The sequence below is a fragment of the Cavia porcellus genome, unplaced genomic scaffold, assembly GCF_034190915.1.
Source record: "Cavia porcellus strain 051 isolate PalLab524CR breed Dunkin Hartley unplaced genomic scaffold, mCavPor4.1 scaffold_14, whole genome shotgun sequence".
NCBI classification, from domain to species: domain Eukaryota; kingdom Metazoa; phylum Chordata; class Mammalia; order Rodentia; family Caviidae; genus Cavia; species Cavia porcellus.
Window position 1 is genome coordinate 20,575,644 of NW_026947497.1, and position 22,631 is coordinate 20,598,274.

The 22,631-nt window shown below is 34.1% G+C and overlaps 1 protein-coding gene across 6 annotated transcripts in view; it reads left to right on the top strand.

The window, feature by feature from the left end:
- Afg2a (AFG2 AAA ATPase homolog A) overlaps positions 1-22,631 on the top strand; it is a 316,612-nt gene that overhangs the window by 114,570 nt on the left and 179,411 nt on the right. For 4 of the 6 annotated variants that reach the window (XM_063260739.1, XM_003477089.5, XM_063260740.1 and 1 more), the window contains 3 exons: positions 1,515-1,568; positions 3,151-3,230; positions 19,576-19,702. In XM_063260739.1, the coding sequence (XP_063116809.1) occupies positions 1,515-1,568; positions 3,151-3,230; positions 19,576-19,702 (261 nt within the window). Of the gene's footprint in view, positions 1-1,514; positions 1,569-3,150; positions 3,231-8,100; positions 9,422-19,575; positions 19,705-22,631 lie in introns of those variants that run through there. The other 2 variants (XR_010051441.1, XM_063260741.1) reach the window with 2 other exon arrangements.

Here is a 22,631-nt window from a genome sequence, read left to right on the forward strand (position 1 = left end):
AGTTTTCTTTGTAATATGATGTCTTGACTGAGGCTAAACACCATTCATTTAAATTTGTGTAATTAGTTGACATTGTGCTAGTGCTTACCTATGTATTGAATTAGTTAAATTTGTAAAAATTGCTATAAATTACTTAGGAAATATTTGAGCAGATGTGTAGTATATCCCCTGGTTTGTCTGAGTCCATGATTTTCATAGACTAAAATATGACTCTTAACCTAGAGTGAAGTATGTATGTACATGCCTGCATGTGTGGAAAGAAGATGAGGGTAGGGGAGACAGAGACAGAAAGGCAGAGACAGACTCACACATACATGCATGTCTATTGAATTTGGCATTGTGTAAGGAAGGATATGAATATAACCAGATATTAGAGGAATGTCAGTATGCTTAAAGTTCCTTCAGCTCAGAAAGACATCTGGCATCCATCTCTGAAGCGAAGACTTGTGGCTCAAAGGACAGTGTTAATATTTTTAAATATCCCATGACTTAGAGCGATGCCCTGCTTTCTGAGAAGACAGATACAAATACAATAAAAAAGGAAGTACCTCTTGTCATATAGTATCTGATAACTTAGGTATTTGAGAAGGAAAAAAAAATATTAAAATCTAATTAAATGTCTAAAAAACACATATAGTTGGAGACCAGCTACCTTTATAAACACTCCCTTGGTGAAACCTGATTAGCAAGAATTAATAGAATTTTGTTATTAGAGATTTAAGACTTCCACCTTTGGTACTCCTAAAATATATAAGCGCAAGAAGGGAGCAAGAATCCTGGCAACTGGACGGAATAGTGAGTTACAGATATCTGAAGGGTAATGCAGACCAGCTGTGAAAAGAACCTAGACAATTTGAAGGTTTTTTCAGAATGACACCTTGTGGGTTAGTGATGTGTGTGGTTCTGAGACATTGTTCAGTAGGTCCTGACTAGGTTAGTAGTTTAACAGGGTCTATTTGTATCTACAGAATCATATAGTCAGTGTATACACGGCCAAGTCATATAAGTCAACATTTACACTGGAAGCGTTCTAAGATTGTAAGGTATTCTTACGGCTTACAATGTTTCCCATTCCATTTCCTTCATTTTTCAGGGTATATCAAAGAATCATAAGAAGAAGCCTGAGTTCTTACTTCTTGTCTTGTTGAACTATTAGTCTAGTGGATCACCACCTACTCGTCACCAGCCAGTGGTTAGATTGGAAATTATGCAATTTACCTCTTTGTCATCCAGATTAAGGTGTTTTAACCTGCTGTGCCAAGCACTATGTCTGACATATTATAAAAATATGTATGAATGGTTAGGCAGATGATGAAGAACAAAAATTTATTATGTTTAGCCACAGCCTTTGCTTTGTGTTGATTGATGTGTAATTTTTCGAACAGGACTTTTGTTTTTAAGGCATAAATAGCGCTCAAAAACTGCTGAAGGAACAATTTAGTAGCAGTTTTTTTTCCTTATTGTGAATTGTTTCGTTTATGAATACTTTAAACAGTAATTTTCTTTTTATGCAGGGGCCTGAATTAATGAATAAATACGTTGGTGAATCTGAAAGAGCAGTTAGAGAGGTAAGATAATTATACCTTAAGTGACACTCTGCATAGGATAACCGCACTGTTCTCTATAGCTTCTATTTTATTCTGAGTAACATATTTTGAAATTTCCAAATCTGAATTCTAATGGCATATGTTTTTCTTCAGGCAAATATTACTATTTGAAAATTAAGTTTTTGATAATTTGTAATAATTTGTGTTTATTTTTAAGCATCATAATATAACCTTTATATTTACCAAATAAAAAGTATTTTTACTAAGGAGAACATATCTGTGTTTATAAAGGGACACATTTGATCTCAGAATCAGATTTAAAATCCTTTACACTAGATCTCCCTTTAAATTAAATGACCTTAGTATATGAAAATTTCACTGTGCTACATTTACTTATTTTACCTTTGCCTGGTGAATAAGACAGTGTCTCTTCTTTCTGTCTCCTGTATTTTAAACCAGACTTTTAATTCTGTGCCTGGTTGATATGACACCCCTTTGTATCAAGGAAGTTATACATCTGGTAAATTTGTACAGAGTCAAGGCACCTAGAGACAACAATTTGATCACATCTTTACTTTTCTAAGCCTAAACTGATCTGCTTCCCTGTATGCTCCCAAAGTGATTTAAGGACAAGAATACACACAAAGGTGTGGAATGGATTGTGCTTACTTGCGAAGTATGTGTACCAAACAGGAAGATTTTGTAATGAGAAAAATTTGAAATTACTCTCCCTTCTCCAAAATGTAGATGATGATAATTGTGTAAAACATTAATTGTAATGACAGCATGAAAAAGGCAGTACTTACCATATTAATGTCTGGAGTTTTCTGCTTTTATGTTCATACATTTGAGAGTAAAATGGGGGCATAGGTAACAAACATTTGGATTTCTTGTTGCCCATACTTCCTTTATTCTAGCTTATTTCCACATGTATCACTCCCATGGCTATATGGCCAGCTTCTGATTTAGGGTACTTTAGCTTCTGCTCAGCCAGCCTGTGTTCTTCTTAAGATTTGCCTATTGTTCCCTGGCTTTATATCCACTATCATTGTCCTATCTAGTCTTTTTTTAAAAAAATCAAGATTTGTGACTTTTAGATACATGGTTATTTGATACGTGAATCTATGACTGATTTGACACATTTATGTTTTTTCTTCAAATCTGTGTCTGTCTCGGTTAATACTGTTCATTGAACTCGTAAGTTTTCCAGATGTACCAGATACTTTATGTTTTTTTTATTCAATTCTTATATCTTCTGAAGTAAGCATTTATATTATTTAAATTTCATAGATATAGAAATTGAAGTTTAGAAAAGTAACATTACTTGCTGAAAAGTTTTTAACTGAGACTAATTGCTTAATTGCACTGCCTCTAATATAATACCTGTGCGAATTTGTATTGTTAGTCTTTGTCTCCATAATCCTGCAGAGATCACTTTTTCATCTACTATGAAGTCTTCAGCAATCTGAGATACACAAAAAGTGATTGAATGATTGATTTTTACATAGTAAATACTGTTGTAAAGACATTTTCACATAGAAATCAACTAAAGAATTTTCTGGAGTTTATGCCTTTTTGGCTAATGTAGTTCTTTTCCTACTAGATCTTCCGAAAAGCAAGAGCAGTGGCTCCTTCCATCATTTTCTTTGATGAACTTGATGCCTTGGCAGTTGAAAGAGGCAGGTAAGAAATAGTGAATAGCATTGCTGTTAAGTTTTAGCAGTTAAGTAAACAGCATTTCTTTATACAAATTTTAATTAGTAGTACTTTTCCCTCCAAATAAAACATTTTTTAATGAATGAAATTTTTCTCATATCCAGTAACTTATTTCATCTGATTGCAATAAAGTTTATTCCCATACAATTGGAAAAAAATTATTATTCATTTAAAACATTAAATTTTTATAGTTTATTGTCCAGAAAGAGACCTGTTAGTAAGACCTACCAAAATTAAGGTTGCTATAAATATATAATTAATACTGAAAATAAAGTGAGATGTAAGAGTATTTAATAGATTAAAAACCAGTTGTTTAAAATATTACCATTCTTGGGCCAGGAGTTTAGCTCATAAACACCTGTCTGGCAAGTACGAGGTCATATGTTCAATCCCCAGTGCCCAAAAAAAAAAAAAAAAAAATATATATATATATATATATATATATATATATATATATATAATTTTCTGCAACAAAGTATATTTCCTAAAATATAATTAGATAGGCTAGAATATAAACTAGTGTGGGTTGAATATTCTTTGTCTAAAATGAAACCAAAAAGTGTTTCAGCTTTCAGAGTGTTTCAGTTTGGAGTATTTGTTTTATTTTCCTGACAATATAGAAAAAAATTTGGAATTTTGGAGCATTGCAGATATTTGGATTAGGAATATTCAACCTGGAATAGTTTTTTTGTTCCTGAATTTTGGGCAATAAAGAGGATCATATGTTATGTCGACTATATATGTTGCATACAACAAATATGTGACTTTTCAGTGCTACAGATGTTGAGGTCCTTTAAGTAGTATATGGTATTTGTACAGTATATAGGTATTTCATGTTTTTTGTACATGTTGATGTGTATATTGATTATAAAACTTTGCTGGTAGTAATTACAGAGAAGGTGGAACAATTAGTAACTCGCTATATGAAATGTAGTAAGAAGCATTGCTCTTACGTTCCCTCCTACATAGTGTTGCCTCATCAGTTGAAAGTATAAACTGTCATTAGGAAACCATCCTTAGCATCACTGCCTCATTTCTCACCTTCTGCCCATTTTATATTTAATACATATGCCAGGCTTTTGTCTAGTATTTGAATCCTCTTACTACTTCCAAGTTTGAGTTGTTTTAGAACCTAAAAAGGGACATGGTGAGATACATTGTTAAATGTGAACCAGATGGGAAATGGAATTTACAGCAGGGTTCTCATAAAATGCTTCTGAAATAAAGTAGTATGGGAAACCAGAAAAGGGACAATAGAAACTTGCAAACATGTTAGAGATACTGATTTGCAGCTTTTCAGTACCCTTTCCTATAGTAGTCTTCATCATTTTTAACTTTTCCAGGCGCACTTATGAGTGTTGTATACCTCAGTCCGTCTCATTGCCTTAATAAAGTCAAATATAAATGAAGTCTATGCATTTTCTTTTCTATAAAAATACTTAATAGTTGTAAGTTATCAAATTACTTGATATTTCAGAAAACAGATAAAACTGCTAAATATGCTGCTGATGGTTCCAAAGCAGAGTTTTGTTTATATTTGGTATTCTTATGTAGTCTGTGTTTTTAACCATAAACATCTCATAGGGTGATATTTTCAGGTGTTGTTTTTTCTTATTGTATAATGACTCCTTATTGCCTAGAGGTAATTGTTCTATCTCATTGATAGATTGCTGTTATTTGAAAATTAAAACAAAAGCTCCACGTGTATTTTTTGTTCTTTGGCTATTAGAATTAAAGGTTTTTAAAAACTGAAAAAACTACTTGTAGCTGTACTGGATGTATAAAACTCAGGATACTAAACCAATTTCATAGACTTTAACTGTACTATAGGTATAAGAAAACAGAAGAATCCATAATATGAGACATTTGTACATAATATTAGACCATAGGATGATCATTGATTTTTATTTGTTCAAAGGAAAAATTTTAATAAGATTTTAATTACCAAATTCAAAACATTTAAACAGATTGAGCAGTGTATAAGGCACTTGCTAGTTATTATGCTTTTGTGCATGTTAAATTGTTGTGAATATTTGAAGTTATGGAAAAGAACATGGTAATTAGCAGTGAAACTGAGGATTGCAGACAGAATGTTGTAAACAGAGCATAAACATGCTATTTGCTTATTGTTAGAAAATTTTGTGCTTCCATAGTAATATGCCAATTATAACCTCTCTTTTTGCCTCTCCCCTGCTGTACTTAATAATTTTCTTTGGTACTTGAAAAGTAAATGAGCTTTATATTTACTTTCCTTCTATATACTATGCCTATTTAAATTATGGACATTTTGAATAAAGTTGTTTTACTTTGCATTGTGAATTGAAGGAAATTAATAATTCCTTTTGTAAAGTTTTAATGACTTCTACCACATTTGAGGAAATTATAAATAACTTAAGTCTTCTGAAAATAGGTAATGTGGTTGGGGGCCAAGGCATTGAGGTGAGGAGAATTGAATCGTACTGGGCTAATATTATCAGGTAACATTCATTTAATGCTTATTGCATACACGTGCAAAACTTTTAAGTATTTTATAGGTTAGAAAAAGGTCCTGATTCTAGTTCAAAGTAGGATTATTATACATCCACAACTGACTCAGAACTCTATACCACCTACTGTCTAGCTTAAATGTTTACCTTTTAAGGTTATAGTGGGGAGGAGAGCAAACTTGGCAGTAAATAGATGGTCAGCTTTTTCTTAGGGAGCAAACTTGACACTAGAAGTAGAGATGTAAAATTGACAGAGGCTTCTCAGAGGAAACAGATACGGATGATATTACAGATTCCTAGAACCACTTCTGTTGTTGAGGACATTGTTCAATCTTAGCCAGTCACAGGATCCTGAAATCAATCCTCATTGGCCCAGTGATTGCCCTGTAGTACCAAACTTAAAGCTGGACTAGAATAGATTTGGATCTAGGGATAAATACAACTGGAGCCACTAACAGGAGCTGTCTTGCTTAAGTAAATTCAGATAATTTGACTCCCTTCGTTGGAACCCAACACCATACTGTGGCCTTTTGCTGTGTTTCCTCCTAATCCGTGCAGAAAGTCCAGAAAGTACAGGGTCTGTTCCCATCATAGTGGTAAAGAAACTCAAGTATACAGATACATAAATAACTTATGAAGATCTTGCTAATGGGAGAGCAGAGATTTAAAGTCAGGTGTTTTAATTCTAAAGCAGATACTCTGAGGCAGTTTTTTATTCAGCCGCTATACCACATAGACTAGAGTTCCAGATATAAGAAATAAACTTTCAGGTTTCTATTTGTTATGCATTTTATGTGTACACTAGGAATGACATGGTCTGCTTAACTGGTCAATTGTTGAGACTTCTTTGAAAGCATTTACTCATTCAGTAAATATTGACTGATTCATTCGTTGATTGTGGTATTGCAGATTAAGCCCAGGACCTTCATGTCTTCACACTCAGTTACATTCTCAGCATTTTATTTACTTACTGTTTTTGAGATGGGTTCCAAATCACAAACTTGTTCAGGCTGTGGTTGAATTTGTAATCTTTTAGTAAATATTTATTGCGTGCTCCTGTACCAGGCTTTGTGTTGGATATAATAATGATTAGAATGTAGACAAGTTTCTAAACCCCTGTAAGACTTGCTTTTATTTCATTCATACAATAGAAATAGTAAAAGAAAAAAAAATTATAGATTGTTGGGATTAAATACATACAAAGTGTTTGACATAGTACCTGGCATTTAGTACTGCTTAGAAAACTTCAGTGTTTATTCCTATAGTAATTTCTGCAAGATATTCTTACAGTAGTAATTTCCATATGTGTATAAATAGAAGAATCAATCATATATCAACAAACCTTATATTGTTGCAGGGAAAACTGAGCATTTAGGAATTAGAAAAAAGTATTCTATAGGTAACACGCATTGTGATACAATAAAACCTTGGTTCACAAACACTTCTGTTCATGAACAGTTTGATTCATGAACAAAAGTGGCCAAATTTTGCTTCCATTTTTGAATTTGGCATTGGTGACAAACATAAACACAGCTATCTTCTGTGCTGTGATGCATGGCTTTCTATAGTCGATGTGATCACAGGCCTGTGCACACTTGCTCTGAAATTTTCCCATGTGCTTTTTTACCACATACAATACTGTACAGTATTATTCAGTCTAGCATGGCTCCAAAGAAAATGCACAGCAGCAAACATGATGGTAAAAGAAATACAGAGCATTTAGGACCAAGACACATAACACATGACAAGAACATGGAGAACAGTAATAATGGTAACCAGAATATGTAGAACAATAATGATAACAAGAAAGTGCAGTGCAAGACTAGTAAGAAGAAAGTTTTGAAAAAAAAAATAACCATTGTACTGAAGAAGGAAATTGTAGAAAAGCATAGGCATGATACTCATGTGAATCATCTCTGCTTCAGATTACGAGATGGTAAATTTGAAACATTAACTGTTTTGAAGAGTAAAAATGCCATCAGAGGAGATAATGTGGAAAAGGAGTAATGATGTTAACCACACAGAGGACACAAGTGCTGGAAGAGATAGAGAAACTTGTTAGTGTGGTTGAATGAGAAACAGCTGGCAGATGATAATGTTAATGATGCTGTGATATGTGAAAAAAAGCCAGGAAATTGCACAGTGATTCACTGCAAGAAAACTCTTGTACAAATGCAATAAGTGATGAATTTAAAGTCAGTAGAGGGTGATTTGATAAATTCTGCAAGAGAAATGGTGTCCACTGTGTGATAAGACTTGATGAGGATTCCAGTTCTGACAGGGCCACTACAGAAGCCTACCAGAAAGAATTGGCAGAATTCATGAAGGCTAACAGATGTGCTGCTCAACAGGTGTTCAGCCGCTATGAAACAGAGCTCATCTGGAAGATGCTGAACAGAACCTATATCTTGCAGGAGGAAAAGGCACTACCAGAACACAAGTCCATGAAGGACAGATTGACCCTTTTGCTGTATGCAAACGTAAGTGCCCATCTGAAGATTAAACCACTACAAGTGGACCATTCCCAGAACCCTCATGCATTCAAGGAACAGAATGTGAACAAGGCCAGACTTCCTGTCATGGGGAGGTTCAGTGTGAAATCTTGGGTCACAAGGCAGTTGTTGATGTAATGTCTGTACCAGGTGGTCATGCCCACCACTAAGAACTATCTTTCTGACAACCAGCTGCCTGAAAATTGCCTTCTGAGGGACAGTGCCTTGCAAAACCTTCCAGCCTTGGTGGATGATATGGATGCTGAGTATGACTTCATAAAGGTTAAATTCTTGCTGCTCAGCAGGACACCTCTTCTGCAGCCCGTGAACCTGCAAGTGATCTGCAACTTCAAGAAGTTATACATAGGGCCAGGCATGGTGGTGTACACCTGTGATCCCAGTACTTGAAAGACTAAGGCAGGAGAATCACTGCTTGTTTGAAGCCAGCCTGGAGTACATAGTAAGTTCAAATCAAGACCAGACTGAACCACATAGCAAAACCTTGTCTCTAAGAAAGAAAGAAATTGGAAGAAGGCATGACATTCTTCACGAGATGTTTTAATTTTACTGAAGAGACATCATTGACTTTGAAAGAGTTCTGAAAGAAACAGTTCAGTGTCCTCCACTGCATCAACCTCATTCAGAAAGCCTAGGAAGATTCGTGTACCAAACCTGAAACTCAACTTGGAAGAAACTATGACCATAATGTGTCACTCAATGTGACATTGAAAGGTCTGATGCACAGAGAGTGGAGGAGGTTGTGTCCACGGGCTGGAGTATAGTCTGAGCATAGATGATGCTTCCATGGGGGAGCTTCTTGAGGAACATGAGGAGCTGAGGACAGAAAAACTTGCTGAACTCCAAGTGAGCAGTAGACAGTGCTTGTTGAGGAACATTCCACTGTGGGAGAGGAAGCAAAGGAGGTTAGCAATGCTGTGATAAAACTCATTATGGAAAAGTGGAATAGTGTCAAATTTCTTTGAGAAACACCACCATAATATAACTGTAAAAACAGAGGGCTATTCAGTGTAGCAAAAAACAAGAGACTTTTTCTCAAAATTGACCCTGCAGAACAAAGAAGAGATGAAATGCCTGAAGATGTCACTTACTGTTTGCAGGGGAATTGTCCCTGCAAATAATAATGTTCTTCCACCACCTCCTGTCCTCCAGGTCAAGCAAGGTTAGTGTTTCCTTTCTTCATATTGCACTGAACTTTTATATATTTGTGATTAAAAAAAATATGATTCAGAATAGATTAATCTTATTTACATTGAACCTTGTAGGAAAAATTGGTTCTCAACCACATTTGTAAAGGGTCAAAGCAGATTGACCTTTTTAGATTGAGTCTTGTGGGGAAGTTTCATTTAATTCATGAACAGTTCCATTTGCAACCATAATCATGGAATGAAGTAAGTTTCTGAACCGAGTACCACTGTATTTCATTATTCTAAGATAAAATCAGTTGTGAGACAGCATTATTTTATATATCCTTACTTAAGAAAAGTGATTACTTCATACAAAATGAAAGCAGCTGTGGTGTGGTGTTCTAAGAGTTCCAGCTTCTTGGAACACTGTGTTAGGAAGATCACTTGAGCCTAAGAGTTTGGGGCCAGTCTGACCAACCTAGAGGGATCATGCCTCTTACAGAAAAGGGCAGGAAAGGGCAGGGACAAAGAAATCACCAGTTCTGAGGCATATCCTGACTTTACTAATTTATAGTATAAAAAAGAAAAGTTTAAATTTCAAATAAAAGAATATTATTTTTTAGAAAAAATTGATCTGTTTTATATAAAATATGTTGATAATTGTTTTGTGACTAGAATATAGAAAGATGATTACTGAAAAAAGGGAAGTTTAAAACTGACTAATTGACTGTTATCCTCTAAGAGGTACTACCTAATCTGCTATTAATTACTGATTTCTTACGTATGGCTGTTTTTGTACTTAATAGTGCAGAATTGGCTTTTACTTGGAATTGTTGAAAGAAAAAATAAGAGATTTTAAGCCAGCTTTCAGTGAAAATGAATATTCCAGACTCAGAAGCTTTCTGAAAGAAGTCTTGAGTTTTAAAAGTAGTGATTAGGAAATAAGGAGTCACTTTTACAGCATACCTAGATTTCAGATAAAAGTGAATTAATGTCACTACACAACATACAGGAATTTATTTTAGGTATCATTTCTCTAAATGACATTTTTAGAGTGCCATAATAAATTTTTAAGTATGATTTTAAGGTGGTTTTTAAATTTTCATGAAATCATAAAATTTTATAATTTTTGAGAAATTTTGAGATGTTATCTAGTATAACTATTTATTTGTAGCCTAGACAAAGCTACAAATCTTTTTATTATTTGTTATCTAGTATAACTATTTATTTGTAGCCTAGACAAAGCTACAAAGCTACTTTGTCTTTTGACTTGCTAGTTTTTAACTATACTGTTCCTCATGAACTCTTTTTCAGAAAAAATTTGAATATTAAAAGAACACTCTTTATGCTTGAAGACACTAATATTAATCTCTTATTAGATAACTGTTATTACATTGTATGTCTATGTTAGAAGTTGCTAATTTTAGTGTTTCCCTAGCACACAGCTTTACTCAGTTTGTACTTAATTGCCTCATATATGACATAGTTTTCACATTGGCAAACTTTTAATGCCAAAGGAGACAGAACAAATGAAAAATGGAGAACAGCAGAGTTCTCTTTTTTTCTGTCAATACACTGGTGCTAAGCATTGTAGCATACATTAAAGGTAGGAGATGAATTTCCTTAGGGAGACAGCCTGTTGTGACGTTTTACTAAATTTAGAATAATTTGTTATTGTTGTAGGATATATGCGTCTTTTATTATAGCTGCTTTTCCTTTATAATGAAAGTTTTCCTACATTTTATACACTGTGGATGTTATTAAATATACTACCCTTTTTGTTATTGAGAGCAGTGTAGGTTTACCTAGCCCTCTGTAGTTTTTTGTCTTTTTTAAAAAATTTAAATATTGACTGATAGTGTGAGGAGGTAAGTTTTAAGAAAAACAAGCTTAGATGCTTAACTTTTGGTACTCTTTATGACATTTAAAATGTATATTAAATTTTTTAAAATTAAAAATGGATATGTGAGATATTCCTTAATATGGAAATCATAAAAGGATGTAGTGGAACATTGCATTTTTATTAGAGGAGTTAGAAGGAAATAGATGTGTTTGTCCTGTGAAATATTTAGTTTGAAAAATTAAAATCTGTACAATATGACAGTTTGGTTTAAGATAGGTGTTAGCAATCTTTTCTGTAACAGGACTATTAGTAAATATTGTCAGCCTTTTAATCCATACAGTTCGTTACAACTATTCAGCTGTGCTGCTGTAATGTGAAAGCATCCATAGAAAATATGTAATCTAAAGGAAAAACAGTTGGCTGGTTTTGGATTAGATCTTTGGCTGTAGTTTGCCAATTTTTCTTTTTAGCTTATAATATCTCTTCAGTCCATCTTGAAGGCGCTTTCCATCCTTTGAATACTTTGGGAAAGGGACTTGACATCTAAAAGGAAGAAGAATTACTATTTTAGAGAAGTCTGGCTTCAATATTTCTGTAGCCAAATATTTTTTTCTATTGCTGTATTGCCTGTCTCTAGCAAATAGAGATGTTTTATGAAATCACTTCATTATGTTAGTAATTGGACATTTGTACTTAAATTGTTCTTAGAGTTGATTTTGATTTCCTATAATAAAATTTTTATGTTGTTTATTTCCTACTGAAGCTTTGAAAGCCAGCTGAGGTTATCTATCTGCCCACAAAATATTTTGCCATACCCATTTACTCCAGCTATCTCTTGACATCTGTAGAAATAAAGGGCAAAGACATTATGAGTAATGGGGATCCAAAGAATTCCTTTTACCTAATCATCAATATTAATTACAGCCACCATTTTCTCATACAACAAGTAGAAAATTGGGTAAGTTTCACTTCTACCTATTTCCTTTTAGAAGTGATTGCAAATGTTAACAACTTTGAGAATACAAATGTTTTAATTAACAATAGTGGATTAAGCTGTTTCACTTATGTGCTGGATAATAATGTAGAATCACAGAATTTAAAAACTTTCAAAAAACTATGAGTATATTATTGAAAACAGCTTTCTAATTGATACCAAATATGAAGTCTTCAAAGAACAATAATGTTTTTCTTCTCTTATCTCAGATGACTAGCACATTATCTAGCAAAGAGGTGCGTAGATACTTGAATGTGAGTATTTGCTTAATACAAATAGTGAAGTGGAAACTTACAGGTTATGATCACTCATTGTCTATGAACAGTCTGACTTTACCATGCTTTAGTGTCATCAGTGAATATGTTTTCTTTCAAAATTGCATGCTGACTGCCTAATGGAATATTATCATCGGTGTTATTGTTCATAGAAGTGTCATCAACTTAGATAAGGGGGCATTTGTAAACTTTGTAACAACTCACACTCAAGAACTCCAAAAAAAAGGAGCTGGGGATTTAGCTCAGTGGTGTAAGCATCTGCTTAGCAAATGCAAGGTTGTGAATTCGATCCCTTGTACCCCCCCAAAAGAGCAAAGAATGACGTGCTTTTTTAAAAAGTCAGACATTTTTGTACATACTAAATTAAAATTGGGTCTGCTTTCAGAAAATTTTTGTGATTTGTGCTTAGGATACAGAAATGATCTTTTTAGTAGCTGTTAGTGGCTATAATGTTACTTTAGAAGTAATACTACTAATAATGAAGGATAGCAACAAAACTCAAGATCATACTTTTTAGACAATTGAGAAAATGTTTTGGCCATTGGTGTGCTAGGTGGATCTGGGGTGCCTGCACAGCCTCCCCATGTGTCTGGAGGACTGTGGATATCTCAGCAAGCAGGGGAGGATCACAGGTTCCAGAGGCACCGCGGCCTGTGGTGAGTGCTCAGTGCACTCTGCCCAAAGCCCAGAATGTTTGGGACCCTCCAGGCTTCCGGGTGCAGTGAAGTGGAGAGGTGGGTTTGAGGCCTCTACATCCGCCTCCACATCCCGGCTGCGCTTGGAGAACAGTGGAGCTTCGAATGGGTGGGCGGGCCCACACTATCACTGGAGCCCAGCCTGTTTGGGACTCCCGTACCTTGCCATCGGTGTGCAGAGGAGGGGCTGGGCGGATCTGGGGCCCCTGCATCAGCCTCCCCATGTGTCTGGAGGACTGTGGATGTCTCAGCGGGCAGTGGAGCATCGCAGGTTCCAGAGACCCTGCAGCCTGTGGTGAGTGCTCAACGCACTCTGCCCAAAGCCCAGACTGTTCGGGTCCCTCCAGGCTTCCGGGTGCAGTGAAGTGGAGAGGTGGGTTTGAGGCGTCTACGTCCGCCTCCCCATCCCGGCTACACTTGGAGAGCTGTGGAGCTTCCAACAGGCAGGTGGGCACACAGTGTCCCTGAGGCCGAGCTTATCTGGAACTGCAGAGTTCTGAACAGGCAGAGGAGGGCCATTGGTTCTGCAGGCCCAGTGGCTTGGGGTAACGGGGTGCCAGAGTCTCAGGAGCTGCAAACATAGAAGGGGATTTCCAAAACACCCTGAGGAAGCTTTCAAATACCACTTGAAATACAGAAATATAGGAAAAAGACAAAACGAAAGACCAAATTACAACCTCAAACCTCCAGCCCATCTCAAGAAACCCTAGGAGCAATGTATATAGAAGAAAATATATGCCATTCACCTCAAATATTGGACACAATAGCTACTGAAATTAACAGGCAACTTCAGGAAGCTTTAAAGAAATTCAAACTCGAAATAATCTCCCAGGTAAAAGAAGAAATGATAAAAGAAATGAAAGAGATTCTGAATATATCTAAAGAAAACACAGATTAAAAAAATTGGATCAACTAAACAAAAAGAATCCCTAGATGAGCAATATAAGAAACAAACAGAATACATAATGCAGATGCACAGAGATATACACAGGAAATAAAAAACTCCACTGAAAGTTGTAAAAACCACCTTAATGAAAGGGAAGATAGAATTTCAGACCTTGAAGACAGGATTCCAGCTAGTGAACAGGAAAGGAAAGATCTTTTAAAAATAGCAAGGAATCAGGAAACAACAATTCAACAACTGCAAGATGATGCAAAGAAAAATAAAATAAGAATGATAGGGATTAATGAAAAAGGAGATAACATAAAGGATGTCAAGAGGATATTTAGAGAAGTAATAGCTGAAAATTTCCCAAGCATGAGATCAGAAACCGACATCAGGATCAGTGAAGCATATAGAACTCCAAATAGTCATAACCAAAATAAAAATACACCCAGACATATAATAATCACCATCCCAGAAATCCAACACAAGAATAGATTATTAAAAGCTGTCAGAGAGAAAAGACAGATCACTTATAAAGGAAAACCTATCAGAATCACAGCAGACTTCTCAGCACAAACAATAAAGTCAAGAAGAGCATGGAGTGAAGTATTCCAGATCCTAAAGCAAAATGATTTCCAACCTAGACTGATGTATCCTGCAAAACTATCATTCAAAATTGATGGTGAAATATGATACTTCCATGACAAAGAACAGCTGAAGAACGTCATGAACAACCAAACCAACCCTGCAAAAAATGACAGTTTAGATACACAAAGAAAAAAACCACTAAGCAAAGCAGATAATTAAACAGAACAGAAAGATAAAGATGCAACAGCAGAGAGATAACATGTCAACAATAAAGCAGCATTTAACAGTAATAACCATTAATGTAAATGGTCTCAATGTACCAATCAAAAGAAACAGACTAGCAGAATGGATCAAGAAACAAAATCCAACAATATGCTGTTTACAGGAAACCCATCTAACCCAGAAGGATACTCACAGACTAAAAGTCAAAGGATAGAAAACAATACTTCATGCAGCAGGAATCCAAAAAAAGGCAGGAGTAACCATTTCTGTTTGCAGACAACGTGAACTTTAAACCAACAATGACCATAAAGGACAAAGAAGGTCACTACATACTCGTAGGGGGAAAACTGCAAGAGGAAGAGATAACTATCTTAAATATATATGCACCAAACTCCAGAGCACCCAGTTATATAAAGCAACTATTAACAGAAATGAAAACTCAAATTATCAGTAACACAATTGTAACAGGAGACCTTAATATGCCATTGACACCAAGGGACAGATAACCAGACAGAAAATGAGCAAAGAAATAACAGAACTGAATCACACCTGCGAACAAATGGATTTGATAGACATATACAGAATGTTCCACCCAACAACATCAGAATACACATTCTTCTCAGCAGTACATGGATCATTCTCTAAAATAGACCATATATTAGCTCACAGAACATATTTAAACAAATGCAAAAGAGTTGAAATCATCCCTTGCATGTTATCGGATCTTAGCGCTCTGAAATTAGAAATTAATGATAAAAGATACTGCAAAAATCCTGCAAACACATGGAAACTGAATAACACACTCTTGAGTAATCAGTGGGTCACAGAAGAAATTAAAGAAGAAATTAAATAATACCTAAAGGAAATGAAAATGCAGATACAACTTAACCGGAATTTGGGGGATACAATGAAAGCTGTCCTCAGAGGAAAATTTATTGCACTGAGTTCCCACATCAGGAAAACAGAATGAATACAAATAAATAACTTGATCCTACACCTCAAACAGCTAGAAAAAGAAGAGCAAGTCAAGCCCAAAGCCAAAAGAAGAGAGGAAATTATAAAAATCAGAGCAGAAATCAATGCAATAGAGACTAAGAAAACAATCCAAAGAATCAACGAATCAAAGAGTTACTTCTTCAAAAGAATAAATAAAATCGATAAGCCCCTAGCCAACCTTATTAAAAAAAGGGAAGAAAAAGCTCAAATTCATGCAATAACAAATGAAAAAGGTGAAATCACTACAGACCCAATGGAAATACAGAAGATCATCAACACCTATTTCGAAAACCTCTACTCTCATAGTTTGTTTCAGTAAATATTTATGTGCCAGATGCCCCTTTGTTAATTCACTAAGATACCTTTATAAATTTTTAATTATTTTCATTAGTCAGATTGGTGATAATTGTGATAATGATAATGGTTATAAATTTCCTTTGTGTCATAACGCACCTTGCTAGATCCTTTGTAGTTTTAAGTTTGAAGAGGTATCTTAGTCTATTCAGGCTTTTGTAATAATGATACTGTTTGGACTGGCTATTCTTTATAAATACAAATTGATTTTTTACAGTTCAGGATCAGAGTACTAGCAGATTTGGTGTCTGATGAGGGTCCATTTGTTGAGGGTCAGATTGCCATCTTTATCCTCACAGTAGTTGACAGAGATAGAGTGCTCTCTCTCTGTGAACCTTCTCCTTTATAAATCTCATTTATGAGGTCTCTATCTTGTGAGCTAATTACCTCCTGACACTCACTTTCAGGTGCTGTCACATTGGGGATTAGATATCACCGTAGCAATTTTGGGAGAATACAAACATTCAGTTTATTGCAGGAAGGCAATTACGATTCTTTTCGTGTTTTAACTAGGAAACAAGTTCAGAGACATAAAGTAGCTCTCTGAAAACTTAGAAAAAACATATTGTAAAGCTATCATTTGAACCCAAGTTTACAAACTGTCAGAGCTCTCTCAAATCCAAAGCATCCTATGCAGTAAGTACTAATAAGTGAAGGTTTTACTGGAGTGATTTTTTAAAAAATTCTATTGTATTGTTTAATTTGTTTTTACTACCGAATTTTTACTATTTTTAGATCTATGGTATTAGCAAGATGTTCAAAAGCATTCTGTGTACTTCAGTTTTTGCATAGCCTGTTATCAGAAAAGTTTGATGTGTAAGTTTTTAAAAAAATTTGTTAGAATATGTTTCTAGTGTAAGTATGTGGAAGTTCAGTATGAGGAAAGTTCTCCTAGAATTGCTTTTTGCAGGATGTAAATTGAACTGTTAGAAAACACTTGTTTTTCTAATGGTACATTTGAATCAAAACTATACAGATGTAAGGTGTATTACTTGTGTTAACTTATAATTTTTATTGAGATATCAGACCAAAATGGAAAAATACATACTTTTATGCCATTTTCTGTGTTAACAGCTTATACAGCAACGTAGTTATGCAGAGCACATGTATATTAACACAAGTCAGGGAAAGGTGGCAAACGTAACTCCTTATGTATATATCTATTTTATAGAACATATTATTAAACTAAAACAGTATATCGATTATTAGATTTATGCTGAATGTTAATTGTAATCAGGTAGTATTCTAGTTTTGATCTGGCTTCACAAATGTATATGCTGTTAAACAGACAGAGGTTGATCAAAAGAGGTGGGTCATAGAGGATATGATTGGAAAGAGTATATTCTTGGTTTTTTATTCTTCCTTTTTCACTCCTGGCTGTGAGTATAGGGTACTTTTTCCAGCAGTGAGAAAGCGACTAACACAGATAGTATAATTAATAAAGGGCTGATGTGCTAGAAAAATAAAAAACATTTTTTAATATTCATCAAATTATTCTTGCCTTTTTGGGGAGTATTTTATTGAAATATACATTAATTAATACATATTTCATCCACACAATTACTTTGTTTCAACTTTAATAAATTTTTATTATCCTGTTTAACTTTATTGTGGTGCAATAGTATATTTGATTTACAACATTCTTTGAAATTATTTATGCTCTGTCCTCATGATCGTCTGATGGCACCTGAAAGACCCACTGTGACTTATAAAATTAATTACTATGATTAGTAACTCTGGCTGCTTGAGAGTTGGTTTTCCTTAATAAAGTAGTAATCGTAGTAAATATAACCACTTGAGAGAAACTGAATTTTGAAAAGGGGAAACATACAGGTTTGGGGCTCATTTTAAAATCTCTCTGTTTGCTCATTTTCATATTGTTGAGTTGTAGAAGTTCCTGATTTCAGATCTTAAAAGGAGAATGGATTAGAATAAAGCTAAGTGATAACTTAGGTTGCTTTAAAAATTCGTTTCCTAAAACTGTGCTTGTTAAATGAATTAACTGAATGAATTGTTGTAATTTATCAGTCCTTTATTAGGTGTATCTATACCACTTTGTGGTATAAAATGTTTTCTTCTTATTTTCTTGGTATAAATCTTTTGTAGGACCAAAAGTCTTAATTTTAATAATGTGTCATTAACAGTTGTTTCTGTTGTGGATGCTACTGCTGGTGTTGTATCTAAAATGTTATCAACATATAATATGTATATCGTCATGTAGGTTTCCTCCTACGTTACCTTCTAGATGTTTTATAGGTTTATATTTAATATTTAGGTCTATGACTATGATCCATTCAGTCTATTTTTGTGAAAAATTGTATGGGCTGTATATAGAATCTTTTTGGCATGTGGATATTCAGTTATTCTAGCAAACTTTTGTGAAAGGACTTTGTTACATTATTGCCTTTGTTCTGATACTAAAGACCAGTTAGCTGTATTTATTTAGGTCTACTTCTGGGCTCTCTGTTCTATTCCATTGGCCAGTTTGTCTTTTTGCCAATGCCACACTATATGGATTATTGTCATAGTGATTCTTGAAAGTTGGATAGCATAAGTATTCTGACTTTGCTCTTCTTCAATATCAAATTAGCAATGGATCTTTTACTTGTAGGCTAGAATCGAGTATCCACACAGTAGCTTATGTGATTTTGCATTGAATCTGTAGATAAAGTTGAAAAGAATTGTTACCCTAATATTGAATTTTTCTTCTCATGAACATAGAATCTGTTTGCTTAATTCATTTTTTATTTCTTCATATAGTTTTTCTCAGTAGATCTTGTGATATTTGTTAGATATATTAAAATATATGATACTTATATACAAATTTTTATTTTTTGATATTAGGGTGATAGCATATACATTGCTGGTATAGTAGAAACCAGCAATGATTTTTTGCCTTGTATTTTGAAGGTTTTTTATAATTACTTACTGTTCTAAGAGATGGGTTAGTTTGCTTTATTGCATATTTCCTACATACATAATTGTATCCATTACAAATCTATATTTTTTTCCTCTCCTAATCTATACCTTTTACTTTTTTTCTCTTGTCTTATTGCATAAGCCAAGACTTCCAGTAAAATGTTGAGTAGTGAGAGGGGAAATTGTTCCTGATCATAGTAGAAAAGCTTCTAGTTTCTCACCATCATTAAGATGGAAATTATTTGACTATGTTAGTTTTTGAAGTGATAATTCAAGCATAGTAAGTCTCAGACATACATGCTGTTTTTTGAAATAGACATAAGTTTTATTGTAGAATAGGAAGCTGTTTAGAATAGTAAATTCAAGATTAAGAAATAGGTAAACAAATATTTTAAAATTGTATTTTTAAAATATCAGTTCTTCAGGTGCTGGAAATGTAGCCGACCGTGTTTTGGCTCAGCTCTTAACAGAAATGGATGGGATTGAACAGCTAAAGGATGTGACAATTTTGGCAGCTACTAATCGCCCAGACAGGATAGACAAGGTAAGAAAGATCTACCATAGGTGTTGTAAAATCAGGAAATGACTCAGTTGATTTTATCCCCCCCCCCATATCACTTTCTAATGAGTTTTTCATTAGAAAATACTGGGAGATATAAAAAAGTTCACTGTGTACTGATTTCATGCAGAAGGTTTATTACTTTACATATAGACAGCAGGGCACAACAGAAAGTCTGGATTCATTATGAACCAGTTCTTTAAATTCAGGAAAATTATGGCAGATAGATTCTTTAGTGTGTGTGCTTCCAGTCCCTGGAAAGCAGCTTTTCCTGGGCTCATTTCCCTCAGGCAACTGGAATCACTGGGCAAAATCGTTAGAAGCCATCTGTTTCTACAGGAGGAGTGGAACAAGCCTGGGCTGTTCCCGCTTATCCCTTCCTGTCTCCGGATATTGTATTTCAGCACATTCTTCACTTTTGAGAACTGTGAATGAGAAATGGAGGAAAACTGGGTTGGTTCAAGGCTTTTCAGATAATTGTCCTACAAAAGATTTTAAAGGGAATGAAGAAAACAAAAGCTTTATGAATATGTGTATATATATGCACATATGTGTGTATACATTTTTTCTTATGACTTAGTGTAATGAAATTCTTTTGTAACTTCAGCATCTCATTGTTTCATGAACTTTTAATTTTTTAGGGAATTAAAGTTTTAAGATTGTTTTCTGTTTATCCAATCTTATGTATTCTTGAGAAGTTCTCAGCATTTTCATCTATATTTTTTAGGAAATTACTTAGACAGAGACATTAAATTAAATAAAAATGAACTCTTTGAAACTATTACTACCACTTTTTTCCCAAGTCATGGTTTAAATAAAAGAATCTGGTAATTTAAGTACTCATTGATATTTAATATATAATTTTTCACAGAGATTTGAAAGTAAAAGTTTGCTCTAAGAAAATGAACCAGTTATCCCTTTTTTGTTAGCATTATTACTGCCTCATGTGTATGACCTTTTGAGTTCTTCCCTCCCTGTGCATATGAATGTACTTTATTTTTTTTAATGTCATTGTATAAAATTAATTTGAAGATATTAAAGGAGCTTTTATGTAAGAATAATGCCTTAAATCAGTTAGGTATTTCACTATGGGATAAAGAACCTAATGTCATCATATGTAAGTAAGAAAATGCTTCGCTTACTGCTGCAGTATTTCAGTAGATGCTTAACACAGTTCTGAACATTTGTAGGATCTAAATAAGTGCTGAAGCATCTGTGTAATCTGTACAAAGAATAGGCTGATTCTTAATGACGATAATAGTGCTGAAAGTCTCTTCTTTCTCTTCTACTTTCACAGCAATAGTGCTAAATGCAGAAAAAATTTGTTTCTCCTAGTAGGAATATATTATATTTTATGACATTTTTTGTTGTTGTTGCTCCCATTTTTGATGTTTTTAAATTTCTTATGTTGTTTCCTTCTCTCCTGGACCTAATCTAATAGTGACTATTGTTGGATATTGTTAATGCTAGGTAATTTCTTGAAGTAGAATTTTGGTCTTTCAGTAAACTTTTCTTGGTTATTCTACATAAATTGTAACTTAGCCTAGTAAGTGCTTAACATGAGATTTTTGTTACTTTGTAACAAACTAACACAAACATAGCAGCGTTACACAATACCCTTTTGTTATCTCACATTTCTGTAATACACAATATGCACATGGCAAGATTTAGGATTGTTTGCTTATACTCTTCTGAGAGAAAATTGTTGGCTGGACTGCTTCAGGGGCTTATGTTTTAAGTTCAGATGGCTATGGCAGAATATAGTTCCTTGAAACTGTAGGATAAGGACTATCAAGCCAGGATCCACTCAGCTCTTAGAGACTTCTCTCTTTCTTTTCCATATAGCTCCTTCTGAGATTTTGGAACACATTTTCCCTGTCATAGTTAATATTTTCTTTGCCAGGAGAAATCTTATCTAATAGGTTAGACTCATCAGTTAAAAAGAAAAAAAAATCTCTCTACCTTACAGTCAACCAATTTACGACTTTACATTTATAGAAGTCCTTCGTAGTAGCATCTAGACTTGCATTTGATAGAATGTGTGAGAAATATGGTATGACTATCAGGGGATCCAGTCTTTCCTTGAAATCTGTTAAGTAATAGCATCCAGCTTTAGGGTTGTGCCACAGTTGTCTCCAAAATTAAGTAATGGCAAAATCACCTGTAAAGATCTTTTGTCTAAAATCAGTTTCTTTAAGTTTGTGCTATTTTGCACACGATTCCCTGATATTTCTTTCCTTAAAGCCAAATGAATTCTCAGCAATTTACATGACATTTATTTCGAAGGCTTCAGATACTAGGATTAGAGGAATTAAAAATTCAATGTATTAGAATTATTCTGTCTTTCCAAGTTGTCAAGTGTAGTATCCTATTTCTGCCATTCTCTCTGTGTATTTTTATGCATTAATAGCAAAGGATTGTGATATAAGTATCAAGAAGACCTTATGTAGGGAAATTTATGATTACTTTTCATTATAATAAAATCTAACTAAAGTACGAAAATTTACTTTTTAATATGCTACATTATACTTGTCTCCTAGAAGGGACATTATATGTAAATCTAGTGCCTTATGATCAAATATTATGTTTCATATCAAGTAATAGTAATTCACCTTTCACAGCATTTCAGTCCATTAAGCCAGCAAAATTTATGGCCTAAAAGTTGTTGTTTCTCTGTACATTAAGATCCTTGATGACAGACTTATCAAAAGCTATGATTTATATGGAAAATACAATTTTAACACTGATGCCTTATGGATATATAGTTATTTGTTTTTGTTCTTTGCTTTAAAGTGCAAAAAACTAGTTTTCATAGTAAGATTTTTTTTAAAAAACCAAGAGGTATAGCATATTTTATCTAAGTGGAAAGGTAGTTTTCTGTTTGAAAAATAGTTTTAAGTATGTAATTTAGGGT